At 36.1% G+C, this 19,189-nt stretch overlaps 1 protein-coding gene across 2 annotated transcripts in view; it reads right to left on the reverse strand.

Annotated features, from left to right (window-relative positions):
- Window positions 1-7,101: 7,101 nt before the first annotated feature.
- Pdcl2 (phosducin like 2) overlaps window positions 7,102-19,189 on the reverse strand; it is a 40,283-nt gene continuing 28,195 nt past the window's right edge. Inside the window, exons 5-6 of one of the 2 annotated variants that reach the window (XM_013073943.3) lie at window positions 18,565-18,773; window positions 7,102-7,261 (exon numbers count right to left, since the gene is read on the reverse strand). In XM_013073943.3, coding sequence (XP_012929397.1) covers window positions 7,110-7,261; window positions 18,565-18,773 — 361 coding nt within the window. In that variant the 3' untranslated portion in view covers window positions 7,102-7,109. Of the gene's footprint in view, window positions 7,299-18,564; window positions 18,774-19,189 lie in introns of both variants that reach the window. The other variant, XM_021262257.2, reaches the window with a different exon arrangement.

Consider the following 19,189-nt stretch of genomic DNA (forward strand, 5'->3'; position numbering starts at 1 on the left):
TGAAATCAGAAATAATTTCTCAGATAACAGGAGAAATTGTGCCCCTAGTGCAAGACATGATTAATAAACCTAGAGAGGAGCTAAGGAACATGATGGAATGTGAACATAAGAAACAAATGGAATCCATAAAACAGATGCAAATAGATTTCCAGGACATGAAAAACTCCACTGAAAGTCTACACAGCAGAATGAGCCAATGTGAGGACAGAATTTCAGATATAGAAGATAAGATTTCAATTAGTGACCAGGAAAAGAAAAATTGCTTCTGAATTATAAGGGACCATGAGAAATCAATCCAGCAGCTGCTAGATGATGCAAAGAAGAATAACATAAGACTGATTGGAGTCAAAGAAGAAACAGGAGAGAGTGCAGATGACATAAAAAAACTCTTCACAGAAGTAATGGCAGAAAACTTCCCAAGCAGGGGAAAAGAACTTGACATACAGATAAGTGAGGCATATAGGACTCCAAATAGCCTTGATCAAAAAGAATCTATACATAGGCATATAATACTTAAGATTCCAGAAACTCACTAGAAGAACAAAGTTCCACAAACAGAGAAAAGAAACAAATCACATACAAAGGAAAGCCCAGCAGAATCACAGCAGACTTCTCAACACAAACCATCAAGGCAAGAAGAGCTTGGAGTGACATATTCCAAGCCCTAAAAGAAAACAGCCTCCAACCCAGATTGATGTACCCTGCAAAACTATCTTTCAAAATGGATGGAGAAATAAGATACTTTCATGACAAAGAGCACCTTAGGAACTTGGTGAATACCAAACCAGCACTCCAAAGAATTTTACACAATATCCTAGGAACAGACACTGAGGATCACAACCCCAGGAAGCAAAGCAGAATGAACCCATCTGACGCAACAAGAAATTAAATGTAAAGGAGGAGAACCCAACAAAAAGAAAAAGTCATGGCAATGACAAGTCAATACGTTTCAGTTATAACCATCAACGTTAATGGTCTCAATTCACCAATCAAAAGAAATAGACTGGCAGAATGGGTCAAGAAGCAAAATCCTACAATATGCTGCATACAAGAAACACAATTCAAAAGGAAACTCATAGACTGAAAGTTAAAGGGTGGAAAACAATACTCCATGCGACAGGAACCCGAAAAAAAGCAGGAGTAGCTATCCTCTTGGCAGATCAAGTAGATTTCAAACCAACACTGATTAAGAGAGATGAAGAAGGACACTACATCCTTGTAAAGGGAAGAATCCAAGAGGAAGAGATGACAATCATAAATATCTACGCACCAAACACTAGCACACCCAACTATATAAAACAAATACTAATGGACATGAAAAGTCATATATGCACTAATACAATTGTAGTGGGGGACCTCAACACCCCACTGTCACAAATAGATAGATCAACTAGACTAAAAATAAGTAATGAAATACTAGAACTCAATCGAACTCTTGAACAAATGAACTTAACAGATGTTTACAGAGCCTTCCACCCCACAAAATCAGAATACACATTCTTCTCAGCTGCACATGGGTCATTCTCCAAAATAGACCACATACTCACACATAGAACATGTTTAAGTAAGTGCAAAGGAATTGAAGTTATCCCCTGTATATTATCAGACCATAGTGTGATGAAATTGGAGATCCATAGCAAAAGAAACTTAAAAAATTTCATAAACACGTGGAAATTGAACAACACACTTCTGAATAACCAATGGGTCACAGAGGAAATTAAAGAAGAAATCAGACAGTTCCTTCAATTAAATGACAATGACAATGCAACATATCAGAATCTATGGGACACAATGAAAGCAGTCTTACCAGGGAAATTCATAACAGTGAATATGCATATTAGGAAAACAGAACGAGCCCAATTAAACAACCTGATGCTGAACCTCAAGCTTCTAGAAAAAGAAGAGCAGGACAATCCCAAAGCTCATACAAGGGAGGAAACTATAAAGATCAGAGGAGAAATCAATGCAATGGAGAGTAAGAGAATGATACAAAATATCAATGAAGCCAAGAGTTGGTTCTTCAAAAGAATCAACAAAATTGACAAAGCTTTAGCCAATCTTGTCAGAAAAAGGAAAGAAAAGTCCCAAATCCATGCAATTAGGAATGAAAAGGGTGAAATGACAACAGACCCAGCAGAAATCCAGAGGATCATCAATACCTACTTCCAGAAACTATACACCAATAAGATGGACAATACAGAAGAAATGGACAGATTCCTAGATACATATGAATTACCAAAGTTGAACGAAGAAGACCTAAAAATTCTGAACAACCCAATATCAACCAATGAAATTGAAAATGTAATTAAAAACTTATCAACTAAGAAAAGCCCGGGCCCTGATGGCTTCACTGCTGAATTCTGCAAGACATTTAGAGAGGAACTGCTGCCACTACTGTTTAAACTCCTCAATGAAATTGAAAGGAAAGCAATACTCCTAAATTCATTCCTGGCAGCAAGCATCACCTTGATTCCTAAAGCAGAGAAAGACCCAACTGAAAAAGAGAACTATAGGCCAATCTCACTAATGAACATAGATGCAAAAATCCTTAATAAGATACTGGCAAACAGAATGCAGAAGATCATCAAGAAGATCATACACCCTGATCAAGTGGGATTCATCCCAAGGATGCAGGGATGGTTCAATATATGAAAATCAATTAATGTAATACACTATATCAATAGAGCCAAGGACAAAAACCACATGATTATCTCCATAGTTGCAGAAAAAGCATTTGACAAAATCCAACATGCATTTATGATACAAACCCTACAAAAAATTGGAATAGATGGTCTCTACCTCAAACTGATAAAAGCCATCTATGAAAAACCAACAGCCAATATCATACTAAATCGTCAAAAACTGAAATCCTTCACAGTAAAATCAGGAACAAGACAAGGATGTCCACTATCACCACTCTTGTTCAATATAGTTCTGGAAACATTAGCCACGGCAATTAGACAAGAGAAAGAAATAAAAGGAATAAAGATAGGTAATGAAGAAGTCAAATTGTCATTATTTGCAGATGACATGATACTCTATATAGAAGACCCCAAGAATGCCACAAAAGTCTTCTAGACTTAATAACCAAATTCAGTCAAGTAGCTGGTTAGAAGGTCAACACACAAAAATCAATAGCTTTCCTCTACACCAATGACAGACTTACTGAGAGAGAAATAGGGCAAATAATTCCTTTCACAATAGGATCCAAAGAACTGAAATACCTAGGAATCATCCTAACGAAAGAAATCAAAGACCTCTTCTCTGAAAACTATGGCACTCTGAAAAGAGAGATTGAAGATGATATCAGAAAATGGACAGACATCCCATGCTCCTGGGTAGGAAGGATTAATATAGTGAAAATGGCCATACTTCCAAAACTGCTATATAGATTTAATGCAATTCCAGTTGAGATCCCAGCAGCTTACTTCATGGACCTCGAGAAAACAATCCAAAAATTCATTTGGAACAAGAAGAGACCCAGAATAGCAAAAGCAATTCTAGGTAACAGAGACATGGCAGAGGGTACCACAATCCCGAACCTGCAACTCTACTACAAAGCTACTGTGAGAAAAACAGCATGGTACTGGCAAAGAAACAGACACAAGGACCAGTGGAACAGATTAGAAGATGCAGAAACAACACCAGACACACTCAGCCATCTCATCTTCGACAAAGGAGCCAAACACCCTCACTGGAGGAAAGATAGCCTCTTTAATAAATGGTGCTGGAAAAATTGGGCTTCAACTTGCCAAAGATTAAAACTAGACCTGTATGTCTCACCATGCACTAAACTAAAATCAAAATGGATTAAAGATCTAAATATTAAAATAGAAATCTGAACCAGTTGGAACAGAGGTTAGCTAGAACCCTTGAAGACATCGGTGTAGGGAACAATTTTATGAACAAAACCTCAGTTGCCCGTGACCTAGCACAAACAATCAACAAATGGGATCTCTTCTTATTAAAAAGCTTCTGCACAGCAAGAGAAAGCACCAGCGGTGTGAAGAGACAACCCACAATGTGGGAAAAAATCTTTACCTGCTCTTCCTCAGACAAAGGTCTACTATCTAGAATCTATAAAGAACTTAAAAAGATCAGACCTCCCAATTTTAAAGACCCAATCCAAAAATGGGCATCTGAAATGAACAGACATTTCTTAGACAAAGAAGTAGAAATAGCAAATAAATACATGAAAAAAGGTTCAACATCACTGGTCATTCGAGAGATGCAAATGAAAACAACGCTGAGATTGCATTTCATTCCAGAAAGAATGGCTGCTAGCATGAAATCAACCAATAACAAATGCTGGCATGGCTATGGGGAAAGAGGAACCCTCCTCCACTGCTGGTGGGAGTGTAGACTGGTGCAAGCACTGTGGAAATCAGTATGGAGATACCTCAAAGAATTAGGACTGGAAGTCCCATTTGACCCCGCTATTCCACTGCTAGGGATCTTCCCCAAAGAATTAAAAGAATCATACCACAATGATATATGTGCACCCATGTTCATAGCAGCACAGTTTGTAATAGCTAACACTTGGAAACAGCCCAAATGCCCATCGACTGGAGACTGGATAAAGAAAATGTGTTTTTTTAATAAAATGGAGTACTACTCAGCCATAAAAAATGAGAAATTAGAGACATTTCTAGCTAAGTGGATGCACATTGAGGCGATACTCTTAAGTGAAATAAATAGGACACACATGTGTAAATACTGAATAGTTTCTCTGGTGTGAGAAACTGAAAGTGTAAGTAAGGACTAAATGTATAATAGGTAATGTGAAATAGGAAGAAAGGGGGCAAAGGGGAAGGAAGTGGGAGGGCTAGGGGAAAGGACAGAAGGGAATGAGATTAATATGAGGAAATGGAAAAATAGGAACAAAATCTTTGTAAATAGGGAGGACTGGAGGGGTTGAAGGGAGGGCTGGGCAAGGGTGAAAAATAAGAACCAAGAGAGACTATGTAAAGGTGCAAAGTTCCAATGATGAATGTCATTATATTGTATTCCTAAAATGTACCAATGATTAGAATGAATAATCGATAATGTAAAATAGTAAGAAAAGGTCCAAAGGGGTAGGGGTATTGGGAGGGGCAGGGGAAAGGAAAGAAGGGAAAGGAAAAATGCTGAGAAATGGAAAAAATGGAAATAAAGTCTTTGTAAATAGGGAAGGGTGGAGGGGGTGAAGGGAGGGCTAGGAATGGGGAAAAAATAAGAACCAAGATGCATTATGTAAAGGTACAATTCCCAATGAGAAATGTAATTGTGTTGTATACCTACAATGTACCAATAGAAGAATTTAATACAAAAAATAAAATGTAATGAGGTAGGCTAGGTAAATTTAGAGATTAAAAGCTTTGTTTTTCCAACTTTCAGACAAATTTCTTAAATGACTAACATTCTATATGCAGAGCTGAAAAGGACTTGATCTAGAGTTTTATGAAATGAAGGTCAAGCTTTGTTCTGCATTTAATTACCTACTGGGCCTCTGTACCCAAAGTGAAGAGTTACTGTTTTTAACAAAAACCTCTTTTATATCCCTGACTGCCTCAAAAGAAAATACAAATCATGCTTTCAATGAAAAAATAGGTTGAGGGCCCAGGAGTTTATTTATGGTCGTCTCTGTTGTCCAAATGTGAAAGTGTTCAGAACTGTGTTTGTGGATAAAAACTTAACTGCCACTTAGTAGATCTGAGTTCAGAGGGAAATATGTATGTTCTATCTCAACTAACTTGTTAATTTTAACTTTAAAAAGGTTAGTAAATACATATTTACCAAAAAGAAAAGAAAAGAAAAAGGTTACACTTAGGGAAATATTTTTTGTTTGGTTTTGAGGGGAAAATAACGTTCATGTTTATGTGCATTAGAGATATATTGTAAATTCATGATAATATGGCTCTACCATTTATTTGACAACTATAATTCCTGGATAGGAATTTATCCACCTATTTCTTAAGTAGTTTAGGAGATGAATCAATGTAACTGGGTAACTATACCTCTGACATGATTTTACTTTATCTGGTAAAATAAAGTATTACTCAAATCTCCTTCCACTTCATGATTCTCTGCAGAATGTAAGATTCCTTACCCTACTGGTAGTAACAAAAAGCCTTTTGTTGACCCCATGTAAAACTAAGTCTTCTTTCTCACCAATTTATTTTTGTAATCTAAGCATTTAAACTTAGTCTAGATTCTCTCAGAAGCATCAGTGAACATCCATATTCAGAATTATGGGTCACCAATACAAACCAAATAGAATAAAATATATTGCTGAACTGTTATGTGATGGATTTACCATCCTTTCCTCTATAAATGATGCTCATTATTAGGCCAACAGGAGATATCCTTTAAGTCTTCTACAGTGTCCTAAAATTCTGTTTTCTCATGATAAATTCTTAAAACATAGGTTAGCTGGGGATTTAGCTCAGTGGTGCCGCCGCCTGCCCTGCAAACGCAAGGACCTGAGATCAATCCCCAGTACCAAAAAAAAAGTCCCACAATGTATTTTTCTCACCTCTCCTCAGGATTTGGAAACTTACATGTCATACTCTTCTAATAATTCTACAGTTTACTAATGACAAGACTTAGTAATTTTCTACCTTAACAGAACTATTCAAAGCAATAATAGACAGGGATATTTCTTATGTACTTTTCAGAGTCTTTAAAATGTATTATGTCATTAAGTTGTTAATTTTTTAATAGGTAAGATACTTCAAAGAAAAATCAAATGGTAAATAAGAATTTTTACTTGAGGTCCCCAAATAGTAGAATTAAAAACATGTTACTTAAATAAAATTTCTTGGTTCTCTTTCATTATTTTCTTTCATAAGTCTCTTAGGAAGTGAGAAGACAATACAGAGGACTTATAATATTTGCATTTTTGTCCAATATGGGTCAGAAAATAAGTCACAGAATTTAAGGAATTAGTAGAAATTCTGGTTTTGTCAGAGGCAATGAATATTCTGAAATAACTGAAAAACTTTAAGAGGACATATAAATTATAATTCTAGTATAGAAATGAAAATGTATAAATTTCCTAATCTCTGAATATAAAAGCAATAGTAAAACATGCAGTATGCATATACTTTAAAGGTATTTATTGAATATTTCTATTTGTTATCATTATCACTGTTGGAACTATCATTATCATAAATAGAAGTGTTTCTAATTGAAGATGCCATCATATCCTCAATGCTTGTTTTAGGATTTTCTTCCAAATCAGTCTGTATTGCTCCAACTTCTGCTAGCTTCCATTCAAGTTCTGCAATAGATAACCCATCATCAAGCTGCATAAAAATCTTGGAAAAAAATACAAAGAGGAATTTATCACCTATATGAAACAAATTAGCTCTAATAAAAATAATGTAGAAATGAAGATGTATTTAAAAATGGATGACAGAGTATTACAATAACAGAATACATATTGGACAGAGCAAAGTTATACTTAAAGGGTGAAATTATGTTTAAAATGTTTATTTTTAAATGATTGAAAATAAATGATTTAAAACTTCAAGTCAAGAAGCTAGGAAAGGAACAGTGAAGCGAGCACTGCTCCCAGTGCAGAGGAGGAGGCTTCCGGGCCACCTTAGCATGGCTCCCAGAACCAAGGAGGTGAGCCACGCAGGTGCCAGCAGCAACCACCCCCTCTCCAGGTAGAAATGAGAAGACACATAAACAAGCCTCAAAAACAGACTTCCAGATCACCTACAGCAACCACAAAGGATAACGAGATGGAACACTCTGATACTCAACCACCTGGACTGGCAACAAAAGAGGATCTGGAAAAAATGACATCAGAAATAATTTCTCAGAAAACAGCAGAGATTGTGCTCGTAGTGCAAGACATGATTAATAAATTTAGAGAGGACACAGATTAAAAAATAGAGAAGCTGAGGAACATGATGGAATCCCAACATAGGAAACAAATGGAATCCATAAAGCAGATACAAACAGATTTCCAGGAGATTAAAAACTCAATTGAAAGTCTACACAGCAGAATGAGCCAATGTGAGGACAGAATTTCAGATAAAGAAGATAAGATTGCAATTAGTGACCAGGAAAAGAAAAATTTGTTTAAAATTGTAAGGGACCATGAGAAATCAATCCAGCAGCTGCTAGATGACACAAAGAAGAATAACATAACACTGATCAGAGTCAATGAAGAAACAGGAGAGAGTGCAGATGATGCAAAAAAACTGTTCACAGAAGTGATGGAAGAAAACTTCCCAAGCAGGGGAAAGAACTTGACATATAGGCAAGTGAGGCATATAGGACTCCAACTAGCCTTGATCAAAAAAAAATCAACACATAGGCATGTAATTGTTAAGATTCTAGAAACCCAAAATAACAAAATTCTACAAGCAGTTAGAGAAAAGAAACAAATGACATGCAGAGGGAAGCCCATCAGAATCACAGCAGGCTTCTCAACACAAACCCTCAAGGCAAGAAGAGATTGGAGTGATCTGTCCCATCACTCCTGACCCAGAGGAAGGGGCTTTGGAGCTGCTGTGCCACCGCTCCTGGCCCAGAGGAATGGGCTTCTGGGCCACCATCCATCCCGCCGCTCCCAGCCCCTGGCCCACCTCTCCCAGTTCAGAGGAGGTCAGCTGTGCAGGTGCCAACAGCACCCCCCACCCCCCTGTTGAAATGAGAAGACACATAAATAAGTCTCAAAACAAGGCTTCCAGATCACCTAGAGCAACCCCAAAGGGAAATGAGATGGAGCACTCTCATACTCAACCACCTGGACCACTGAACTGGCAACAAAAGAGGATCTGGAAAAAATGAAATCAGAAATAATTTCTCAGATAACAGGAGAAATTGTGCCCCTAGTGCAAGACATGATTAATAAATCTAGACAGAAGCTGAGGAACATGATGGAATCCCAACATAGGAAACAAACGGAATCCATAAAACAGATGCAAATAGATTTCCAGGACATAAAAAACTCCACTGAAAGTCTACACAGCAGAATGAGCCAATGTGAGGACAGAATTTCAGATATAGAAGATAAGATTTCAATTAGTGACCAGGAAAAGAAAAATTGCTTCTGAATTATAAGGGACCATGAGAAATCAATCCAGCAGCTGCTAGATGATGCAAAGAAGAATAACATAAGACTGATTGGAGTCAAAGAAGAAACAGGAGAGAGTGCAGATGACATAAAAAAACTCTTCACAGAAGTAATGGCAGAAAACTTCCCAAGCAGGGGAAAAGAACTTGACATACAGATAAGTGAGGCATATAGGACTCCAAATAGCCTTGATCAAAAAGAATCTATACATAGGCATATAATACTTAAGATTCCAGAAACTCAATAGAAGAACAAAGTTCCACAAACAGAGAAAAGAAACAAATCACATACAAAGGAAAGCCCAGCAGAATCACAGCAGACTTCTCAACACAAACCATCAAGGCAAGAAGAGCTTGGAGTGACATATTCCAAGCCCTAAAAGAAAACAGCCTCCAACCCAGATTGATGTACCCTGCAAAACTATCTTTCAAAATGGATGGAGAAATAAGATACTTTCATGACAAAGAGCACCTTAGGAACTTGGTGAATACCAAACCAGCACTCCAAAGAATTTTACACAATATCCTAGGAACAGACATTGAGGATCACAACCCCAGGAAGCAAAGCAGAATGAACCCATCTGACGCAACAAGAAATTAAATGTAAAGGAGGAGAACCCAACAAAAAGAAAAAGTCATGGCAATGATAAGTCAATACATTTCAGCTATAACCATCAATGTTAATGATCTCAACTCACCAATCAAAAGAAATAGACTGGCAGAATGGGTCAAGAAGCAAAATCCAACAATATGCTGCATATAAGAAACACACTTAATTCAAAATGAAACTCATAGACTGAAAGTTAAAGGGTGGAAAACAATACTCCATGTGACAGGAAACAAAAAAAAGTAGGAGTAACTCTCCTCTTTGCAGATCAAGTAGATTTCGAACCAACACTGATTAAGAGAGACAAAGAAGGACACTACATCCTTGTAAAGGGAAGAATCCAAGAGGAAGAGATGACAATCATAAATATCTATGAACCAAACACTAGTGCACCCAACTATATGAAACAAATACTAACAGACATGAAAAGTCATATATGCACTAATACAATTGTGGTGGGGGACCTCAACACCCCACTGTCACAAATAGATAGATCAACTAGACTAAAAATAAGCAACAAAATACTAGAACTCAATCGAACTCTTGAAGAAATGAACTTAACAGATGTTTACAGAGTCTTCCACCCCACAAAATCAGCATACACATTCTTCTCAACTGCACGTGGGTCATTCTCCAAAATAGACCACATACTCACTCATAGAACATATTTAAGTAAGTGCAAAGGAACTGAAGTTATCCCCTGTATATTATCAGACCACAGTGCAATGAAATTGGAGATCCATAGCAAAAGAAACTCAAAAAACTTCATAAACACATGGAAATTGAACAACACACTTCTGAATAACCAATAGGTCACAGAGGAAATTAAAGAAGAAATCAGACAGTTCCTTCAATTAAATGACAATGACAATACAACATATCAGAATCTATGGGACACAATGAAAGCAGTCTTATGAGGGAAATTCATAGCAGTGAATATGCATATTAGGAAAACAGAACGAGCCCAATTAAACAACCTGATGCTGAACCTCAAGCTTCTAGAAAAAGAAGAGCAGGACAACCCCAAAGCTCATACAAGGGAGGAAATTATAAAGATCAGAGGAGAAATCAATGCAATGGAGACTAAGAGAATGATACAAAAAATCAATGAAGCCAAGAGTTGGTTCTTCAAAAGAATCAACAAAATTGACAAAGCTTTAGCCAACCTTGTCAGAAAAAGGAAAGAAAAGGCCCAAATCCATGCAATTAGGAATGAAAAGGGTGAAATTACAATGGACCCAGCAGAAATCTAGAGGATCATCAATACCTACTTCCAGAACCTATATGCCAATAAGATGGACAACACAGCAGAAATGGACAGATTCCTAGATACATATGAATTACCAAAGTTGAATTAAGAAGACCTAAAAATTCTGAACAACCCAATATCAACCAATGAAATTGAAAATGTAATTAAAAACTTATCACCTAAGAAAACCCCAGGTCCTGATGGCTTCACTGCTGAATTCTGCAAGACATTTAGAGAGGAACTGCTGCCACTACTGTTTAAACTCTTCAATGGAATTGAAAGGGAAGCAATACTCCCAAATTCATTCCTGGAAGCAAGCATCACCTTGATCCCCAAAGCAGAGAAAGACCCAACTGAAAAAGAGAACTATAGGCCAATCTCACTAATGAACATAGATGCAAAAATCCTTGATAAGATACTGGCAAACAGAATGCAGAAGATCATCATGAAGATCATACACCCTGACCAAGTGAGATTTATCCCAGGGATGTGGAGATCATTCAACATACTCAAATCAATCAGTGTAATACACTATATCAATAGAGCCAAGGACAAAAATCATATGATCATCTCAATAGATGCAGAAGAAGCATTTGACAAAATCCAACGTGAATTTATGGTAAAAACCCTACAAAAAATTGGAATAGATGGTGTCTACCTCAATCTGATCAGAGCCATCTATGAAAAAACAACAGCCAGTATCATACTAAATGGTAAAAAACTGAAACCCTTCACACTAAAATAAGGAAGAAAAGGATGTCCACTATCACCAATCCTGTTCAATATAGTTTTGGAAACATTAACCACAGCAATTAGACAAGAGAAATAAATAAAAGTAATAAAGACAGGAAATGAAGAAGTCCAATTGTCATTATTTGCAGATGACATTTTACTCTATATAGAAGACCCCAGAACACCACCAAAAGTTTTCTAGACTTAATAACCAAATTCAGTCAAGTAGCTGGTTACAAGGTCAACACACAAAAATCAATAGCTTTCCTCTACATGAACAGACTCACTGAGAAAGAAATAGGGCAAACAATTCCTTTCCCAATAGCACCCAAAAGACTGAAATACCTAGGAATCAACCTAACAAAAGAAATCAAAGACCTCTTCTCTGAAAACTATACCACTCTGAAAAGAGGGATTGAAGATGATATCAGAAAATGGAAAGACATCCCCTGCTCCTGGCTAGGAAGAATCAGCATAGTGAAAGTGGCCATACTTCCAAACTGCTATATAAATTCAATGCAATCCCAATTGAAACCCCTGCAGCATACTTTGCAGACCTTGAGAAAACAATCCAGAAATTCATTTGGAACAAGAAGAGACCCAGAGGAGCAAAAGAATTCTAGGTAACAGAGACATAGCAGGGGATATTACAACCCTCAACTTGAAACTATACTACAAAGCTACTGCAATAAAAAAACAACAACAAAATCCAGCGTGGTACTATCAAAGAAACAGACCTGAGGCCCAGTGGAACAGATTAGAAGATGCAGAAGCAACTCCAGACATACTCAGCCACCTCATCTTTGACAAAGATGAGTCAAATACCCTTTGACAAAGGGGCTAAATACCCTCACTGTAGGAAAGATACCCTCTTTATCTGGAAAAATTGGGTTTCTACTTGCCAAAGACTAAAACTAGACCTATCTCTCACTATGCACTAAACTAAAATTGAGATGGATTAAAGATCTAAATATTAAAACAGAAACACTGAACCAGCTGGAAAAAAGTTTAGGAAGAACTCTTGAAGACATTGGTGTAGGAAAATATTTTATGAACAAAACGTCAGTTGCCCGTGAACTAGCACAAATAATCAACAAGTGGGACCTCTCCTTATTGAAAAGCTTCTGCACAGCAAGAGGAACCACTAACAGAGTGAAGAGACAACCCACAATGTGAGAAGAAATTTTCACCAGCTGTTCCTCAGACAAAGGTCTGCTGTCTAGAATCTATAAAGAACTTAAAACAGGCAGACCTCCTAAATTTAAAGACCCAATCCAAAAATGGGCATCTGAAATGAACAGACATTTCTCAGACAAAGAATTAGAAATAGCAAATAAACATATGAAAAAATGTTCAACATCACTGGTCATTCGAGCGATGAAAATGAAAAGAATACTGAGATTCTACTTCACCCCAGTAAGAATGGCTGCTATCATGAAATCAACCAATAACAAATGCTGGCAGGGCTGTGGAGAAAGGGGAATCCTGCTCCACTGCTGGTGGGAGTGTAGACTGGTGCAACCACTCTGGAAATCAGAATGGAGATACCTCAAAGAACTAGGTCTGGAAGTCCCATGTGACCCAGCTATTCCCCTGCTGGGGATCTTCCCCCCAAAATTAAAAGAATCATACCACAATGATATATGTGCACCCATGTTCATAGCAGCACAGTTTGTAATTGCTAAAACTTGGAAGCAGCCTAAATGCCCATCAACTGGAGACTGGATAAAGAAAATGTGGCTTTTTAAATAAAATTGAGTACTACTCAGCCACAAAAAATGAGAAATTAGAGACATTTATAGCTAAATGGATGCACATTGAGGCAATACTCTTAAGTGAAATAAATAGGACACACATGTGTAAATACCAAATAGTTTCTCTGGTGTGAGAAACTGAAAGTGTAAATAAGGACTAAAAGATATAATGGATAATGTGAAATAGGAAGAAAAGAGGCAAAGGCGAAGAGGAAGTGGGAAGGGAAGGGGAAGAGGAAGTGGGAAGGGTAGGGGAAAGGAAAGAAGGGAATTGAATTAATATGAGAAAATGAAAAAATGGAAACAAAGTCTTTGTAAATAGGGAGGAATGGAGGTGTTGAAGAGAGGGCATGGGAATGGGGAAAAATAAAAACCAAGAGAGATTATGTAAAGGCGTAAATTTCCAATGATGAATGTCATTATACTGTAAACCTAAAATGTGCCAATAAAATTAAATTTTAAAAAGTGTACCAATTCATATATATATATATATATATATATATATATATATATATATAAAGAACAGTGAAGCAGAAAGGAAAGTAGAAAGAGAAGTATAATGAAGAAAATGCCTTAGACACAGCCCAGGCAAAAATGTTCATACAAAGGGAAAGAAACCACGTAAGATGAAGAATTTACATGAGACATAACCAAACAATGACAGATACCATTTCTTATCCATCAGGCTACCAAAAAAAAATCCACATGCAAAACTAACAATGCTAAGATATCATAAAGATGTAAGTAAATGGGAACACCAGACACTCATAGAATTTAAAAGGACTTGAGACTACTTTGGAGAAAGAACATGCCAGTACATTTGAAAACTTTAATGGGAGAATTTCAAGAAAATATGAATTACTAAAATATATCAGTTAGCTTTCTGTTGCTGTGACAAAATACCTGACAAAACCAGTTTAAAAGAAGGAAAGGTTTATTTTGGCTAACAGTTTCAAATGTTTCATTCCATTGTTCTGCTGGCGCCACTGTTTCTGAGCCCAAGGTGAAACAGTACAGCATAGCAGAAGGGTGTGGTAGAGGAAAACTCACCTCTTGGCAACTAGGGAGCAGAGAGAAAGAGCCAGAGAGGAAGGGGCTGGGGACAAGTCATGCCCCCATGACTCACTCCCTTCAATTAGGCCCTGCCTCTAAAGTTTCCATTACCTCCTAACAATGCAACTAAATTGTGAATGGATTAATCCACTGATTAAGTTAGAGTCCTCATGATCCAGTCACCTTTCAAAAGCCCCACCTCTGAACACCGGAGCCTTTGGAGGAAATTTTTAGATCCTAACTAACCATGTCCAAGAAAGAAAGCCCTACATACCAATAACCAAAAAGAAGTTGATATCCCCAAATCCCACATCCTCACAAGTTTACATTTGTTTAAATTTATTGTAAGTACTATATAGATGAGCAGAGCATTTGTGAAGAAAATTGCAAAATATACTTTAAAAACATAAAGGAAGACCAAAAGAAATGGTAGGATAAGCCAGTCCTGGTGGCACACACATGCAACCCCAGCACCCAGGAGACCAAGCTGGGAGGATCCCATGAGTTCAAGACCAACCTGAACTACATAGCAAAAACCCTGTCTTCCTTGCAAGCACAAGGTCCTGAGTTCAATCCCCGGTACAAAACCAAACAAACAAAAAACCCTGCCTCAAAAAAAAAGATGAGAGGATATATCTCATTCATAGACAGCAACACAGTAACACTTAACCAAGAATTAACCTATAAATTTGATTCTAATAAATATTTAACAAGGTTTTTTTTACAGAACTTGACTAGTTCCAAGTTACATGAAATTTTGAAAAAGACTTACTAGAGATAATTATTGTCATAGTAATTGCACAGTGCTGTATGAAATCTAGAGCTAAACAAAAAGACCAGTAGAATATAAAGGAGACTTCAGAAACATTCAAGCATTTTAAAACTGTTAAAATGGTGCAGTAAATATTAAAACCCACTAGGATGACAGTAAAAACAAGTGTTGGCAAAAAATGTAGAGAAATTGGAACCCTTGTGCACTGGTGGTTAGAGAGTAAAATGACACAGGTGTTATGGAAAACAGCATGGCAATTCCTTACAAGAATTACCACTTCTCAGAAATCCTTTATCTCAGTAAATTTCCAGGAGAGTGAAGACAAGGACTCCAACACATACTTGGACATTGTTCATGGCAGCATTTTTCACAATAGCCAAAGGATGAAAGCAACCCAAGTATCCATCGACAGATGAATATATAAACAAAATTTGGTATTTTTAACCTTAGAAAGAAAATTATAATACATGCTACAACATGAAGGCAATTTGAAGGTATTATACAAAATGAAAAATCACAAAAAGACAAATATTGTATGATTCCAATTATATGAAGTATCTAGAGTAGTCAAATTCTGAAAGACAAAAGTAGAAGGGTAGTTGCCAGGGACTGAGGGATGAAGGGACTAGGGAGTTGTTTAGTAGGTGTAGAGTTTCAGTTCTACAAGATGAAAAGAAGTATGGAGATTGTTTGCAAAATATGAAATTACTTAGGCCAACTAAACTATTTTAAAATGGTTAAAATGATAAATTTTATGTTTCATGTATTTTACCAGTTAAAAAATAAATTTCAAAAATATCTGGGAATTGAAATTTTAATAAGTGGGGTTGGAATAACTGCACTTTCTTACAAAAAATTAAATCAGATTCATTCCTTATATCATACCAATGCTATTCAAGACCTAAGTTTAAAAAAACTTTAAAACTATTTAAGAAAATGTAGAGAATTATCTTTTTCACTTTAGAAATATGGAAGTGTTTGAAAAAGAAAGCATAAAAAGTAAAAAAAAGATTAATAATTTTGACTATGCCAATATTGTAACTTTTGTATGACAGTCAAAACGAAGCTGGGTGTCATGGTGCATGCCTGTATTAGGGAGGTTGAAGCAGGAAGATTGCCTGAACTCAGGAGTTTGAATTTTAAGACCTTGTCCTGTCTCAAAAAAAAAGTGCAAACTAAGGCTGGAAATATAGCTCAACTGCAGAGCATATTTAGTACTTCAGAGGTCCTAGATTTGATCCCCCCAGCATCACACACACACACACACACACACACAATGGTAAGGTACTGTATTATTCTGGAAGATATATTAGCAATATTATAAAAGCAATATCCAAAACTTTACACACATATACACATATACACTCATGCATATATAATCTATAAATCAGTGAAATAACACAACTGGAAAATGGACAAAGCATATAAACAATTAGGAAAGTACAATGACCAATATATATTTTAAAACCCCACTAATAATCTAAACTTAATAACAAGATACCATTTCATATCCATCAGCTTGACAAAAATAACAGAATAATACAAAACCTAGTGAAAATGTGGGTGAATGGAATTTCTCATAGATGGCTGATGGGAAGATGAATTGGTACTGTCATTTATAGAGCAATTTGTCACCCATCTAGTGAAGTTGAAAGCCCTAAAATCCCACAATTCCCTATAAATCCTTGAGAAATTTCCAAAAGTGGTGCAAGGATAGTAACAGCAAAATAATTTGTAAAGGAAAAACTGGAAATAATCCACATTTCTATCAGTACATAGAAGATAAATAAGTTAAGGTTTATTTGATAATACAAAAAAAAGGAATGAAAAAAGAATGGATGCATATTAAATTCATGCTTCTAAGGAAGCAGGAAAAGGAATAGGACTGAGAATAGAAAGGCAGGCAACTTCAAGTATATTTAGAATATGTTTTTCAAATGTGAGCAAATAAATAAACATGAACAAATCTTCACCTCTTTTTTTTTTTTACAGTGCTGGTGATTGATGCTATGCAAGTGTCCTACCAGTGAGCTACACATTTTTTGACACCTCTTTGGTTTTAAATGTTTGTATACCCCATTAAGAAGTATGTCTTTGGGAAGTAACTAGATTATGAAAGTGTAGCTCTCATGCGTGGGATTAGCGCCCTTACAAAAGAGCCCTAAGGGAGCTTGTTTGCTTCCCTCATCATGGGAAAATGTGGAAGAAGTCACTAAGGAACAGATCCTCACCAGACACTGAATCCATTAGGACCTTAACTCAGGCTTTTTAGCCTCCAGGTCTGCGAAAATGTTTCTATAAACACCATCAAGTTTACGGTGTTTTTGTAATACCCAGACAGTATGACAGTAATCATTTCATGGGTAAGACAATAATTTCTGTGTATTAATTTTTAACTTAAAAAGATGAAGTCCAGGATAGAAAAACAAGGTGGTGAACCAAGGAGGGGCCTTAGAGACTAAAAAAGAAAAGGAGAATCAACTATTCTGGTCTTAGTAAAGCCACACAGTTTAAGGGTATTGACAGAGTGAAAGAATAGCTGTTGAAAAACAGCCATTCATTATGGCTTTAGCATGATAGTAAGATAAAAAGATTTTCAGCTTCATAGATTAAATAGTTTAAAGAAATGAATAAACCAAAAATTTAGGAACTAAAAATAATTACATAGTAGAAATATACAGTCTTGTGCTGGGTGCTATGAGAAAGGAAATAATAGGAGATGTGGTCCCAGCACTTATTAGGAAGTTGAGATGCAAGGAGAATTGATGAATCAATAAAAGTGGGATAACTTTTGAATAAATAAAAATGAGTGGTTTAGATAATATATTCTACAGAAGTTCAGTAGAGGAGATAAAGATAGATTATTAATTAGTCCAAGATTACAAAACAGAACAAGAGGAGACACATAGAAATAGGGTTTGGATAGAGAATAAAGACTGGCAGGGAATTTTAGGTACAAGAAAAGAATGCATACAAAGTATAATAGCACAAATGTATGAAGTATGTCTGGAGGTGTGGCTAAAGACCACCCTAGCTGGAGCAGACACTACAAGGCAATGAGAAATACAGTTGGAAAGATACGCTGAGACCCTAACACAAAATTCTAAAATTTTAAGTTATTTTAGACAGGGAACTACCAAAGATTTTAAGTAGAAGAGTGTATGACAAAAATATTAGTGTAGGAAAATTATTCTGGAGGCATTCAAGAAAAGACTAGAAGCAAGGAAAAAAAACATTTTTTTAAGGAAATAAACTTTGATGATGCTTATCAAACTACAGAAGTTTTCACCTCTTATTTTTATAAACAAACTTTAAAAATTATTACCTTCCAGCTTGAGATTTATCCCTCCACATTCTATAATTCCAATGAATTTGCCTTCTATCTGACCGTTTTTATAAACAAAAATCGTTGGTAAACAATTATCATGGTAGTGTTGAATACAGCTATCCACAATGGCTTTAACAAATTTAGTTGCTGGAAACTTTCTTGCTAGGAGACTAAGATGCTGATTAACCAACAAACACATTGAGATGCTAAAAAGAAAAATGGTACACATAATATATTTTTAAAACAGACTACTCACTTCAGTCTAATAAAATAAGTGAGACACCTCCATAAAAATAATATATCTCTAGTTTTTATATAAAGGCATATCCTAATCATCATCTATGGTTACCTTTACCATTGATAAATTGTATGTACAATCCTCTGGTTCTTATTGGAAACACCACTGTATCCTAGAAATAAGGTAGCTATCACGGGAGTCTAATGCCTTACTTAGGCAAACTACTTTCAAATTATTACCAATTTAAGTCATTATAGTTTCCATAGGTAGGACACGGAACAAAACAAAAAAACTGCATACTTCTAAGAAGCCTCTTGAGTTTTTAGTTGAAATAAAGTTCACAAGTTTATTTCTACATAATGAGATTATCATATCCAAAGTTCC

The sequence above is a fragment of the Heterocephalus glaber genome, unplaced genomic scaffold (assembly GCF_053883595.1).
Source record: "Heterocephalus glaber isolate CG9 unplaced genomic scaffold, H.glaber_assembly_v1.0 deba00001509, whole genome shotgun sequence".
NCBI lineage: Eukaryota > Metazoa > Chordata > Mammalia > Rodentia > Bathyergidae > Heterocephalus > Heterocephalus glaber.